The sequence below is a fragment of the Geotrypetes seraphini genome, chromosome 16 (assembly GCF_902459505.1).
Source record: "Geotrypetes seraphini chromosome 16, aGeoSer1.1, whole genome shotgun sequence".
In the NCBI taxonomy this organism is placed as follows: Eukaryota; Metazoa; Chordata; class Amphibia; order Gymnophiona; family Dermophiidae; genus Geotrypetes; species Geotrypetes seraphini.
In genome coordinates this window covers 31,492,779-31,506,549 of record NC_047099.1, presented here as the reverse complement: position 1 = coordinate 31,506,549, position 13,771 = coordinate 31,492,779, and the positions used below count along the sequence as shown (strand labels likewise).

General features: G+C 45.0%; 1 protein-coding gene across 1 annotated transcript in view; it reads left to right on the top strand.

The window, feature by feature from the left end:
* The window catches only part of LOC117349796 (zonadhesin-like), a 149,003-nt gene extending 144,301 nt beyond the window's left edge, over window positions 1-4,702 (top strand). Inside the window, exons 62-65 of the mRNA XM_033923391.1 lie at window positions 1,176-1,364; window positions 1,480-1,573; window positions 1,866-1,918; window positions 4,297-4,702. Coding sequence (XP_033779282.1) covers window positions 1,176-1,364; window positions 1,480-1,573; window positions 1,866-1,918; window positions 4,297-4,346 — 386 coding nt within the window. The 3' untranslated portion in view covers window positions 4,347-4,702. The remainder of the gene's footprint in view (window positions 1-1,175; window positions 1,365-1,479; window positions 1,574-1,865; window positions 1,919-4,296) is intronic.
* Window positions 4,703-13,771: the final 9,069 nt, after the last annotated feature.

Here is a 13,771-nt window from a genome sequence, read left to right as displayed (position 1 = left end):
TCCATTGCACTCTAGCCTCCTATGCAGATGATCATACAGGATTCCCCCAGCACTTCCTTCCTCCTACGTTCATCCACAAGATCCTATAATAACACAGAGAGCTGCCAACACCAGTGTGGTATTAACTGAGCATTCTGTATCCTAGTTTCCCATAATCTTTTGATGGGCAAATCTTCCCCTAGGCAGACTAGGCAATCACCTACAGTGGCCACCCTCCTAACAGGACATCCATTCGGTGGCTACTCTTGCAAATCCATGTCATTATTTAGGTCTAGCCAAAGCATTGTCCTGAGTTGAGGGGACTCTCCATCAGATAAGAGGCTCATAATCAGATTTTGTATGCTGTACCAATGCGACTGCCAACTGGTTTCTGTTCTTCTGAATGTGGTTCAGCTGTTTATTCCAAATTAGTCTCGATGACTCATCTCTCAATTTATATGACCTGTCCACCTCTACTCTTCATAGAGCAGGAATGGAGCTATGGTATCTGGCACTTCTGCAACCTATAAATCAGTTCCCTCCCTCCACACCTGTCCAGCATTTCATCCTCTAACCCATACCATCCATCCAAGCCACTACCATATCCCACTCAAAGTGGGAGAAGAAAATCAGTGTGGCATGGGACCTTCCAATACAGGCTGTGCTCCAGAAATGCCCTCTTCCACCCTCACTAACCACGTCTTGTGCAGCTTCAATACCCCTTGGCCAACAGTAGAAAATCACAAAAATAGTTCACATACCCCCATTATACTTACACGCTTACATATTTTCATAGGACCCCAGAAGAAGGTTGTCTTATACCAAAACACGGACCATGTCAGGCCACAGAATTGATACTGTGTATGATTTGGATTTTCCAAGTGTATGCATCGTTTTTACCTGTGAAGACTGTTTCAGAATAAATGATTCTCAAGACCATCATCTCCACAGTGCTGCTTGTTTTTTGGTTGTTCCAATGCCCCTTTCCATGCTTACTTGCATAGCGTGTTGCACCAGCGCTGTTAGAGTAACTTGAGGGTTAGAGATATAGTAAAGTACTGCTGATTTCATATCTGCACGTTAAATAAATTCTAGAAATTTCTGATTGCATTAAGTGTTGCTGCACTCTGTAATGAATGCTCGGAGTGCCCTGTTTTCTGTTATGACTCACTGATAGGACTAACTCTTCCTCACAGATAGTCCATGCCTGAGCCAGCCATGTCAGAATGGTGGGACGTGCACTGAAACAGATAATGGCTACTCGTGCCAGTGCCCTGGAGACTTCACAGGACCTAACTGTGAGACAGATGTGATCCAGCCTTCCTCATCAGCTCCTTCTTCTCCTCCTCCTGTTCTCACTGAATCAGCACCTGCGCCATCTACAGGTGAAGAACTTCCCATGACATAGATTCCTACCACTGCCCGGCAAATTGTGGCTTGTCCTTCACCCCCAACCGCAGAGTCAATGCCCAGCTTTTATCTTTATTTTTGTCTTTGCAGTGAATCTTACCGCCATTCTTGTCGGAGTCCTAGTGCCTGTTGGGATCATCATCCTTGCTGTGATCGCTGTCTGCCTTTACCGGCGCAAAGCCAGGTAAGAATGGCCATGCGGGGCTCTAGGGTGACAGGATACAAGATCTGATCATCCTGTTCAACCACCTCAGACTTGCGTGAAAAGTCCTTGCTCTAGACCAGCGAGTCTAGACCAGCTCTAGTCTTGAGTGAAAAGTCCTTGCTCTAGTCCAGCCACCATAGGGTACTTAAGAGTTATCTCCCTCACTGCTTAGTACTTACCATGGTATTTCCCTCCTTGAGTGACACTTACCTCCTTCACGTTTTCCTTTGTGAACTCTGATCATTGCTTAGATATTTCTTTTCCTTTTCAGTAAGAAATTATGTCATTTACAAGAAAAATCTCACCTGAAGACAGCAGTGGAAGGTAAGGAATCCAGTACTACCCTCACTTACTTTGTGGTATACAGCGGTGTGGGAAGTAGACCATCCCGGGCGCTGGCACCTCTCCACCCCCTGCTCTTTCCCACCCTTCTCCTACTGCACATGCATCTTCCCTTCCCCCCTTCTATACCTCTAGCTCTTCGTTGGCGCGAGTAGCAGCTCCGACCAGCTGCTCAAGCTAGCCTCTGCTCTCCCTCTGACGTCACTTCCTGGTCACCGAACCAGGAAGTGATATCAGAGGGAAAGCTGCCGGCATGAGCAGCAGGTAAGAGGATTTGACGAGGTACGTGGGTTGCATGGGGGAGGAGTGAGTAAGAACACAGGTGGGCTTGTGGTACAGCAGTGCTGGGCGTCACCACTCCGAGTACCTCCTTCTCTCGACACTGATTCCAGGTCATCAGGAACCTCCTGATTCACTCTTGGTTTTAGATCCCCTCCCCTCCACTCCACCTCACGGAATGGCATTTTTGGGATTTGTAATACATATCAATACCATCGGTCAAAAGGACTAAGTGGGAATTTACCCGTTCTAAAGCATTTTTTTTTTTTTTGTAACCTAGCGCCTAGTTTATGGAACCAACTTCCATGCTGAACACTGGCTCCCAATTAGCCAACGCTGTACTTTCAAAGCCCTGACAATTGCCCACAAGAGAATCTACTCCACCACCCCCTCCTACATAAAATCCAAACTTCCCATCTATAACCCCACTCGCACCCTCCGCTCAAAGTCAGAGATACGCCTATGCACCCCCCCTGGAAGATCCCTGCTCACAGAAACTGCCCACAAACGATCCTACAGCCACTTCATTCCACACCTCTGGAACCAACTCCCTCCCCAACTTAGACAACAGAACTCATTATTAACATTCCGTAAATCGGTAAAGACCCTCCTCTTCAATTAAAGATCTCCTCTGTCTTCTCCCCCCCTTAGGCCCCTCCCTCCACTCTCCTACCACCTTCCCGAAATTCCAGTATGACCCTCTCTTACTCTATCCACTAACAAATTGTACCTATACGCTTATAACTTTCCTTAAACTAAACTACTGTATTTCCCCCTTCTCTCTCTCTGCTTACTCTCCCTGTATTTAATTCTCTCCAAAAACTAAATCCAATCACTAAACCTGTTGTACCACTTATATGTCTAGTTGCTCCCCACTGTGTATGTTCATTTGTAAACCGTTCTGAGCTATTGGGAGGACGGGATAAAAATCTAAATAAATAAATAAATAGTCATATTCGTTTGGAACAGAACTTTTAAGGCTTTTTAAAACATTGTTGAAAACACATTTTGTAGTTTGGCCAGGAAGTGACTTCAGAGAGAGAGCTAAGGCCGGTGCGAAAAGCAGTTTGGAGCTGCTGTTTGTGCCAGCGAAGAGCTAGAGGCTAGGGGGGAGGGGGAGTGAAGGCACATGCATGGTGAGAGAAGGGTGGGAAGGAGTGGGCGGGGCAGAGAGGAGAAGAAGTGCCGGTGCCCCCACCAAGTGCCGACTCTGCCTTGGACCGTCCACAAACTATCTGGCTTTGGCTCCAGCAGTTAGTTCTGTTTTTCAGCAGCACTAACCAGTTAAATTCTGCTGAATATCAATTGAGAGCCCAAAAGTCCACAGTCTGTTATTGAGAAAGACACAGGGGGAAGCCACTGCTGGCCCTAGATTGATAGCATGGAATGTTGCTACTCTTATGGCATTCTGGAACCTTGTTACTCTTTGAGATTCTGGAATGTCGCGACTCCTTGGGGTTTGGCTGGGTACTAGAGGCCGGGATTGGCCACCGTGAGAATGGGCTACTGGGCTCGATGGACCATTGGTCTGACCCAGTCAGGCTATTCTTATGTTCTCACATGAGTGATTTAATTGGCTAGGAGCTTCTCTTGCCTGGTTAAATCACTTTGGGGCTCTCTCTCACGGTCAACGTTGAAACCGGAATATCAATGCTGGCATCATATCCTTGCTGCATGTCAATTTCCAGGGATTTTTGGCTGGCCGAGACGAAGCTGGCTAAAACAAGATCCAGCAGCTGGCCAGCTAAGTGCTAGTGGCCAAAGATGGACACTGAACTTAGCCGTCGAGCTGCTGAATATTGTCAGTGACCGGCAATGTCGTGCAACATAGGCGGTCATTGACCAATCTGCCGAATCGGATTTTCAATGGGAGGTAGCCACCTGTCTCCTGCTGAATATCAGTAGATTGTTGACTCTGTGCTATTTAGCCATCCAGGAACCATTCCCGTTGAATATATCGATCCCTATGTTTCTATGTTTGACACTCCAGAGGTGCACTGAAAAAGCCAGGACCAGCTTGAAGCCAACAGGTTACCTCCCGTCCCCATCCAATGCTGTAATTTCTGTCTCTTTCCTTTCAGACTCTGCGGGAGAGTTAGGTCCGGGGGAGATCCAGATAACCGAATTCTGAACATCTCTAAATTCTGGACCTGGAGCCTAACTAGCTGGTTACTGTCACGTCATTGCCTAGATCCATCCAATCTCATCTGATCCTGCCTGGATAAGCGAGAACCAGAGAGGGAGAGAAAAGATTCTTTCTTCTTTGAAGATGACTGAGGATACAAGCTCAGTCACAACCAGCTAATACAGTATACTCAACTCCAAAATGACCTCCAGTATTGTCCTGGGCCTGGTCACATTATGGACAGGCCCAGGACAATACAGCCAGTGAAAACCAATAATTCATTTAAAATGAATGGCTGATAGGACAACAGAAATGTTCTGTATTAGATGCTGTTAATATTATTATATGTTTAATAAATTATTATCGACCCTGCTTATAGTCATTTTAAAGAAGCCTCCACATTGCTCTTCTTTTCATCAAGGGGGTCTTTGGTTTTGCAGGTTAGTGTCACATGTGCTCAGAGTTGTCAGAGATCACCCAGGTAGGAGAGAGGAGAAACACATTCTTCCGGGGCTGGCCAAACCATTAGGCACACTAAACATTTGCCTAGGGTGGCAGATTCTGGGGGGTGACAAAGAGCAGCTATAGTCAAAGGAAAACAAACAAACTCAAAGAACCAGCAGTGTATACTTTTCTCCAGGATCATTTTAGGAATGGTGGTATTGAAGATATCATAATTGAGGATAATCAAAAACTTGGAGGGGGAGGGGGAGGAAGAAACCAAGAGGCCTAAAATTTAATAAAGTACCAGAAAACTGAAGGTTCACCAAGCGTAGGGTTACTATACGTCCAGGAAAATCCAGATATGTCCTCTTTTTAGAGGACTATCCGGGCGCCCAGAGGGATTTCCAAAACCCGGCAGTTTGTCCGGGTTGTGGAAGTCCTCAGCTCAGAGGCTGCATCTGGAAGCCTTTGCGCATGAGCGGCCATCACCATGATGACATCACAGATGAACGCATACGAGTGACGTCGCTGCTTCAACAACCCCACACGCGTGATGGCTTCCAAATGTGGCCTTCGAGCTCGGGGAGGTTCGGTTGGGGGATGAACAGGGTGGAGCCAGAGGTGGAACAGGGTGGAACTTGGACAGGACGGGGTGGGGCCAGGCAGCCTCTTTTTTTTTTCAAAGGGGAAATCTGACAACCCTAACATGTTTGCACCAGCCCTGCACACTTCATGTCCAAACATTCAGCCAGTTGCAGTGAGTGCCTTTCTAGCTGAATATCCGAGTTTATGTTCAGCCCTTAACTGCAAAAAGATAGGGCTGGCTTTCATGCACTTGGATTTAACCACTAAACTCAGGCGGTTAAGGGCTGAATTTTGACATTAACTGCATAAGTGCCAACACGATTCCCAGAGTTTAGCAGTCTGTGGTGATATTCAGCAACACTAAACGATTATCCCTCCCCCCCCCCCCCCCCCCAAATGTGATTTAACCAGCCAGGAGCCATTTCTGGCCAATTAAATCATTTTGACTATCGATCCTTTCCTGTAGTCTTTGAAATTCGATTGCAGGGATAGTAGAGCTAACTAAGGGGTAGTTCCTGGCAATTAATACTTGAGTTGGGATGAGCTGAGGGAAGATCCCAGGTAGAGGAAGATGTCTAACCAGCTGTGAACCGCTTCTGAACTAGTAATTCCAATTTTTTTGAAAAAGCAAATACTGGTACCAGAATGCAATGGGGAAAAAATCTAATTGTGACTTTGCTGGTCTCAGATGACCTGTCTGATCTCTGAAGTACCAAAGCCTCTCCTAATAAATGTCTTTTTGAGTTTGCAAAGAATCAAGGTTTTCACTGGGACCGGCACTGCCCTTCAGCCTAGGAGACACATTGCTGCTAAAGTGACCTTTGGCTCTGGTTCCGTATTGTCACTAGCCTTGTGCTCTGTATGATGTGACGGTGTGCTCTTCAGGCTCACGGGCCAGCTGGCAGCAGCGCTGAAAATAAACTTCTTTCTAAACTTTTCGGCTCCCAGCTATTTTTGCTGAACTAGGAAGGGAGAGGCCCAGACAGTTTAGGTTTCTTTATTTACAGTAGGTGCTAATACAACTCGAAAAATAAAACAAGAGAAAGGAAAATAGAGCGATTAAGGCCCCGAGGAACGTGGCACTTATCGCACGTCAATCTTAAATTAGGCAATCCAGCAAAAGAGCAGAGCAGTCCAGGTCTTCAAACCAAAAGGGTATTTATGAGACTTTAGACTGTGCCAGGCACAGAAGAGCACATTGCTAGGCACAGTTCCTTCCCTCTTTCAGCTCCATCCCTGTCAGCTCCATTCCTGCTGCCGCCGCTGCTCTCCCTCCTGCTGGCTCATCTTGATTGAGGCTCCGGAGCTGTGATCAGCTGAGCCGGCAGGAAGAGCAGGGGCTGTTGGCTCAGCTGTGGATTTTTTTTTTTTTTTTTGTGGGTGCACAACACACACCCACAACAGCTGCCAGCTCCTGAGACTTTTAAGAGAAAGTACCAGCACTACCACTGGAGATTCTCTTCCATGTTCCTCCTTTCCTCTTCCACTGGTCTTCCCTATCTTAAGAACATAAGAGCAGTCATAATGGGTCAGACCAACGGTCCATCAAGATCAGTTTCCTGTTTCCAACAGTGGCCAATTCAAGCCACAGTACCTGGAAGAAACCCAAATAGTAGCAACATTCCATACTACCAATCCAAAGCAAGCACTGGCTTCTCCCAAGTCTGTCTCAATAGCAGACAATGGACTTTTCCTCCAGGAACTTGTCCAAACCTTTCTTAAACCCAGCTATGCCAAACCACTGTTACCATATCCTCTGGCAACGAGTTCCAGAACTTAACTATTCGTTGAGAGAAAAAAAATCCCATTTTCCACCTACTTGTTTTAAAAGTATTCCCATGTAATTTCGTTGAGTGTCCCCCTGGTGTTTGTACATTTTGAAATGGTGGAAAATCCCTGTCCTTTTTTTTTTTTTTGTTCTCTCACTCCAATGAAACTGTCAGCTCCAGTAAGGGGAAACGCCTCTTGGGACACTGCACCAGCAGGTCACTCCTCACCAAAACCACCACCGCACTACCTCCCTCTTCCCTTTAAAGTCTTGTGAAACATTTATTTACTAGTTTCGGACAGTGGCAGAAATATAGAGGAGGGGACTAGACTGGAATACGAGAATCAGAGAATAACCCGTTAAACCAAAGAGCTTCTGGGTCTTGATTCAGGTAGCAGAGTTAGCAAGGTAAGTCTGCTTTTGTTTTTCCAGACCTTTTTATTCATTTTCATATTCAATTTTCCCTATATCGTTCTCCCAAGGGAGCTCAGAACGGTTTACACATCTCCCTCGGTATTCGCGGGGATAGGGGCAGAGCCGGACCGCGAATGGAGAAAACCCGCGAATATCTTCTCGTCCAGCTCTGACCCACTCCCGCCTCCCTCCCGCCTTCCTCCCAGCATCCCGGCCTTACCTGGTGGTCTAGCAGGCTTTCGGGGCAGGAGCGATCTTCCTACACTCCTGCCCCGTGTAGATCGCCAATAGGAAATGACTGCCGTGAGTTCCCATAGTCTCTCGAGACTACGGTGGGAGCTCAAGGCAGCCATTTCCTATTGGCGATCTACACGGGGCAGGAGTGTAGGAAGATCGCTCCTGCCCCGAAAGCCTGCTAGACCACCAGGTAAGGCCGGGATGCCGGGAGGAAGGCGGGAGAAAGGCGGGAACATGATAAAATATGGGGTTCCCCCCCCAAAAAAAAAAAAAATCGCAAATTTGTGAAACCGCGAGTGTGGAAACTGCGAATGGGGAGGGGGAAGTGTGCATTAATTTATTCAGTTACTCAAGCATTTTTCCCTGTCTGTCCCGGTGGGCTCACAATCTTTCTAATGTACCTGGGGCAATGGGGGGGGGGGATTAAGTGACTTGCTGAGGGTCACAAGGAGCAGGAACTTGCAACCCCCAGGGTGCTGAGGCTGTAGCTTTAACCACTGCGCCACACACTCCAAAGGAAAGCAACACTCATTTTATGCTGCTTTTTTTTCCATTTGCAATCTTTATGACACTAATCTACAAGGGATCTTCAAAAAGTTTCCACACTTTTATTTTTTAAACACTATTTATTAACCCCCCCAACCCTCCCTTTTACAAAACTGTAGTGCAGTTTTTAGCGCTGCCATGACAGTAACAGCTACAATGCTCATATAATTCCTTTAGCATCAGCACTGTTACCTCCGTGGCTGGCGCTAAAAACCGCACTACGTTTTTGGGGTTTTTTTTTCAAAGGGGGGTATATATCTCAAAAGCAAATGAAATCACTTTTCCACATAATCACCCTGTTTTGCGATACATTTTTCCTAGCCTCCTACCAAACTGTTTTTGGTTGTGCCAGCATTCTTCAATGCAAGGCTTGAGGGTCAGTGGCTGTGCCAACTCATACTCTGATTCTTCCCTCTCTCCTTAAAGAATGACATGGAGATGGTTTCCCCTGGGGACGGTGACAAATTCTGTCACCGTGCCATTCTCTAGCTTGTGCAGTACATAATATTAGAGACTTACTTTATTACTCAGTGGGGACGGGGACAGGGACAAATTCTGTCCCCGTTAGAGAATGACATGGTGGCATGGTCATACTCTGATTCTTCCCTCTCTCATAAAAGAGTGACAAGGGGATGGTTTCCCGCGGTTAAGTCTTGTGAGCGTCGGAGCAGCCGCCGGCGCTGGGGCTCACGCTGTGTGTCAGCAAAGGAGGGGGTAAGCATCTTAATAAAAAAATCCGGCCCGTGACTTAGCCTGCATTTTAGATTTCGGCCCCTTATGTGGTTTGAGTTTGACACCCCTGGTCTAAGATCCTTCCAACAAAACAAGTTTTCAAATATTGATGAAATATTAATCGTATTGGAAACTAAACCTTAAGCTTATATTCTGCATCTTCTCTATAAAGATAGAGCTCAGCACGGTTTACAAAAAATTTGAAGAAAGGAAAATGTAATAAGAATTAGTTATTATATAGAGAGCAGCGAAATTTACATTTTTGAAAACTGTCAAGTTTTCCGATGTTTTCCCGTACAACTGCAACCTTAAAAGAAAACTCTCACATCCCAACTATTTGGAAAATGTAAACTCAAACAATTTTGTGACTGTTAAGGATTGTCTAGTAAATAGACGAGAAATGAAGGAAATCCACTAGCTGAAGCTCGACAGCCTGCAGGATATTGATCCTTTGCCTTTTCACCCTAGCTGAGACATGGAATCAGGTCAGCCTCCAACCCATACCAGGGCACCTGCCAATTTTCATGTATTTAGTGGGATTTATTAGCTGCCTTTATTAAAAAAAAAATAAATAAATAAAAAAATCACCCAATACAGAATTTTGTTACCAGAATAACATATCGTAGTAAAGTGTCCAAATTCAAGAATAAATACAGTCAATAAGGCAAATTTGGAAATGGCAAGTTGAAATGTAGCTATAAGATGAACATGAAACACTGTCAGAAATAGACACATTTAATATCCCTATATATTACAGGGGTCTCAAAGTCCCTCCTTGAGGGCCGCAATCCAGTCGGGTTTTCAGGATTTCCCCATGAGATCTATGTGCTTTCAATGCATATTCATTGGGGAAATCCTGAAAACCCAGCTGGATTGCGGCCCTCAAGGAGCGACTTTGAGACCCCTGCTATATAACACCCCTAATATACACATTTAGGGCTCTTTTTACTAAGGTGTGCTAGCGTTTTTAGTGCACGCAGGAAATTACCATGCGCTATGCTGGCGTTAAGGTGTAGAACGTGCTATCCCGTGCGTTAAAGCCCTAACGTGGCTTAGTAAAAGGAGCCCTTAATATCCCTATGTACCAAGGTCCTGCCATCATCAGCGCTAACAGGCTTACCCTGTCACCTAACAGCTTGATTTCAAGTTTCAGGTTTATTTAAAATTTCCTATACCGCCTAATCGAGCCTTCTGGGTGGTGTACAAAAATGCCAAAACCCTGCGCCCAATTAATTTACAATATAAACAGAGACAAATGGGGGGAAATGACAAATTTTTATAAACATTGACGAAAGGGAAGAAGGGTTGGGACTACAATTGATAGAGAGAAAAGGAACATCCAAGGAAAAGAACGAAGGGAAGGGAAACGGAAGGTAAAAACCTTTCCTGAATCTAAGTCATCCTTAAAAGGGCAGTTTAAGTTACAAAGGCATCAAGGAATAAAAATGTCTTTACCTTCGCCTTAAAATTGGCAAGACTTGTATCCCTTTTCTTCCTATTGCCATTCTGGACGGATGAGCATTTGTTTCCATACCTAACCATGTCCTGCCTAGTCCCCATCTCTGTTCACATTCAACCCTATGTCTGACTCAAGTGCACTAAAATTCTCTCACTGGGGCTAACTCAGTGGCAATGAAATATATTGTCATGTAGGGAAGCCGGGATCAAGGCCAAGACTAAGATTTCCAGAGATGCCAAATTACCCAGCCTGGAACCCGTTCGTGCGTCGGAACAACATCTGCACGTGCAGGAACGCGATGCAATGACATCGCATGAATGTGCACATGAGACGCGATGACGTTGCACGCATGCCTGCATGAGACGCGATGACATCGTGCGTGTGACGTCACCGCATTGCGTTCACGCATTCGCGGATGCCGTCCAGAACCCCGGACATCTCCGGGGAAGTCCAGACGTCTGGTAACCTTAACCTGGGGCAATGAGGGGATTAAGTGACTTGACCAGGGTCACAAGGAGCAGTGTGGGTTTGAACCCACAACTGCAGGGTGCTAAGGCCACTCTAGAAATCAAAATGTAGTAGAAGTGAGCCAAGTATAGGACAATGACGCCACTGTGACATCACTGATGAGGTTGGCTCTTAGGCATTGGTGGAATGAGGCTTTATGATGTCACAATACCAACTCTGGTTATCATAGGCTGAAACTTGTCACACTATTTATTTATTCAGTTTTCTATACTGTTCTCCCAGAGGAGCTCAGAATGGTTTACATTAATTCATTCAGATACTCAAGCATTTTTCCCTGTCTGGCCCAGTGGGCTCAGAATCTATCTAATATATCTGGGGTAATACTCAGAGTCCCAAGGATCAGGGTGCTGCGGTTGTAGCTTTAACCATTGTACCACTCTAGAAATCAAAATGTAGTAAAAGTGAGCCAAGTAAAGGATAATCAAGCCATTATGGCTTCTCTGTTGAGGTTGGCTCTTAGGCATTGGTGGAAATGAGGCGTTATGATGTCACAATACCAGCTCTGGTTATCATAGGGGAGCTCAGAATGGTTTACATGAATTTATTCAGGTACTCAAGCATTATTTCCTAGATGCATGACATTACTTCCAGCCTACCACCTCCTCTAATTGGCAGTAGTGAAGTGGACTGGGGATGCCAGAGGGCAAGTCACACAGTACAGTAATAGCCCAGTACAGTTCTGGATGGAAAGATAGGGGGTTAGGATACTGTACATGGCATGGTGGATTCTTGTGTCTCTCTTTAACTGAGAAGGCTTTCCTCTCATATTACTCCTCTTTTACAGCCATTTGGGACCCATGAGTGCTCTTCAAAGTAATTCCATTTGAGTGTAGCTCCTAAATTGAAGGGGGGGGGGATGTTTAATAAAATTCTTAAAATATTCCATCTACTCTGACTCCAACTCTTTACTATTTCCATAGCACTGTATCTCTTCTACTCTGATTTATCATTCATAGTTTAGTCTTTCCTAAAATGCTTGTAAACTACTCCTTATTTCCCTCAAAATTTAGCTTAGTAAATCAGTGCAGCGCTGCTGTACTGATCATCATCAGAATACATCACATTTATTGAACTACAGAGCTTTGGTTCTACTACAGAAAGGCAGAATATCAAATCCATGACCCTTTACCCTACCATCCACTTAAAAAAAAACCTGTTTGGAAGATTTCAGCGTGCTCGGGGAGCATTTTTTTAGAGGATGACTCACTGGTAGTGCTCTAGCTAAAGGGATGAAAGAGGTTAAAGAGCCTTTGGACAGGGGCTGATCTGTAGAGTTAATGTTTAATATAAGCCATGAACAGAAACTGAGACATGTAGGATAGCGTGGAAAGAGAGACTAAGACATCTGAATGCCAGTAACACCATTGGGAATCCTAATACAATTACTGTAACATAGAAACATTCAGTTCAGTATTCAAAGGAATTTACACATTTAGCATCGTTATTCAAATAATACAGCTGAAAATTCCCTCTAAATGCTACAGCGTTATCCAGGACAGAACAAAGGCTGATTTTGTGGCATGGATGTCTAGATGTTAAGAAACTGAAAGGTAGTCAAAGGTTATGGGTTCAAGTCCCACCGAGACAGATAGGGTATTGGACTTCTAGATGCTGAAGGTATTCAAAGGTTGTTGCTTAAAAAAAAATAAATAAATAAAAGGAAACGAAAAGAGAGCGGAGGCTGTGGACTCACCAGATGTAAAACCTCGTTCTTTTTGTTTCCCTGCGGCTTTTTCTTCATTTAAAACAAATAAACACATCCGCTGCCAGGTTTGAATATTTACCTGATAGAATTTGATGCAAATAAAGACCCTGGCGCCTGTCCTGTCTGCCCTCCCACTCATCGACTTCTACAAACCCTTCCTTCTGCCTCAGAGATCCTCTGTGCGATGACAAGCTTCCAAGTTTTGGGGGGGGACTTAATATCCCGCTTATCAAAAACAATTGTCTATGTGACTTACGGTCTAGATTTGTAGGGAAGGATGTGAGAAGACAGTGGGGGGAAAGGGGAGAACTACAAAACTCAGATACAGCCCTCCTATCTACCACCTCCACTGGGGGGCTGTTTCATGAATCTTGCACCCTTTCCATAAATAACTGTTTGCGTAGATTACTCCTGGGTTAATACACTCTCATCCTATATGACTTTCTTATTTGATTACAGATTCAATAAGCAAGCCTAGCAATACGGAAAGGCAAAAGTGGTGCAGCGGTTAAAGCTGCAGCCTGAGGTTGTGGGTTCAAACCCCCGCTGCTCCTTGTGACCCTGGGCAAGTCACTTAATCCTCCCATTGCTCCAGATTGTGAGCTCACCAGGGCAGGCAGGGAAAAATGCTTGAGTACCTGAATAAATTCATTTGAACCATTCTGAGCTCCCCTAGGAGAACAGTATAGAAAACTGAATAAATAAATTACCAGGTTTTTTATCTGTGGAAATGGGCTTTATGAAAATTGAAAAAAATGTAGAAGCAGATATGGTGAAAAGATAAAACCTTTAGAAAAATGAATTAGTTCATCAAGTTAAAATAACTTTCATCAACTAATACATTTTTTCTAAAAGTTTTATCCAGTGCTTTTTTTTTTTTTCTAGTAAGAAGGTGCCGGTACTCAAATACCAGGCCACTCTTCAGGAGTGGGGTGATCACTGAGGAACCCACCCCACAGTAGCCCAGGCCCCGTCAACCAGCCACAGAATCCATGAAAAGGCAGCACAGAGTA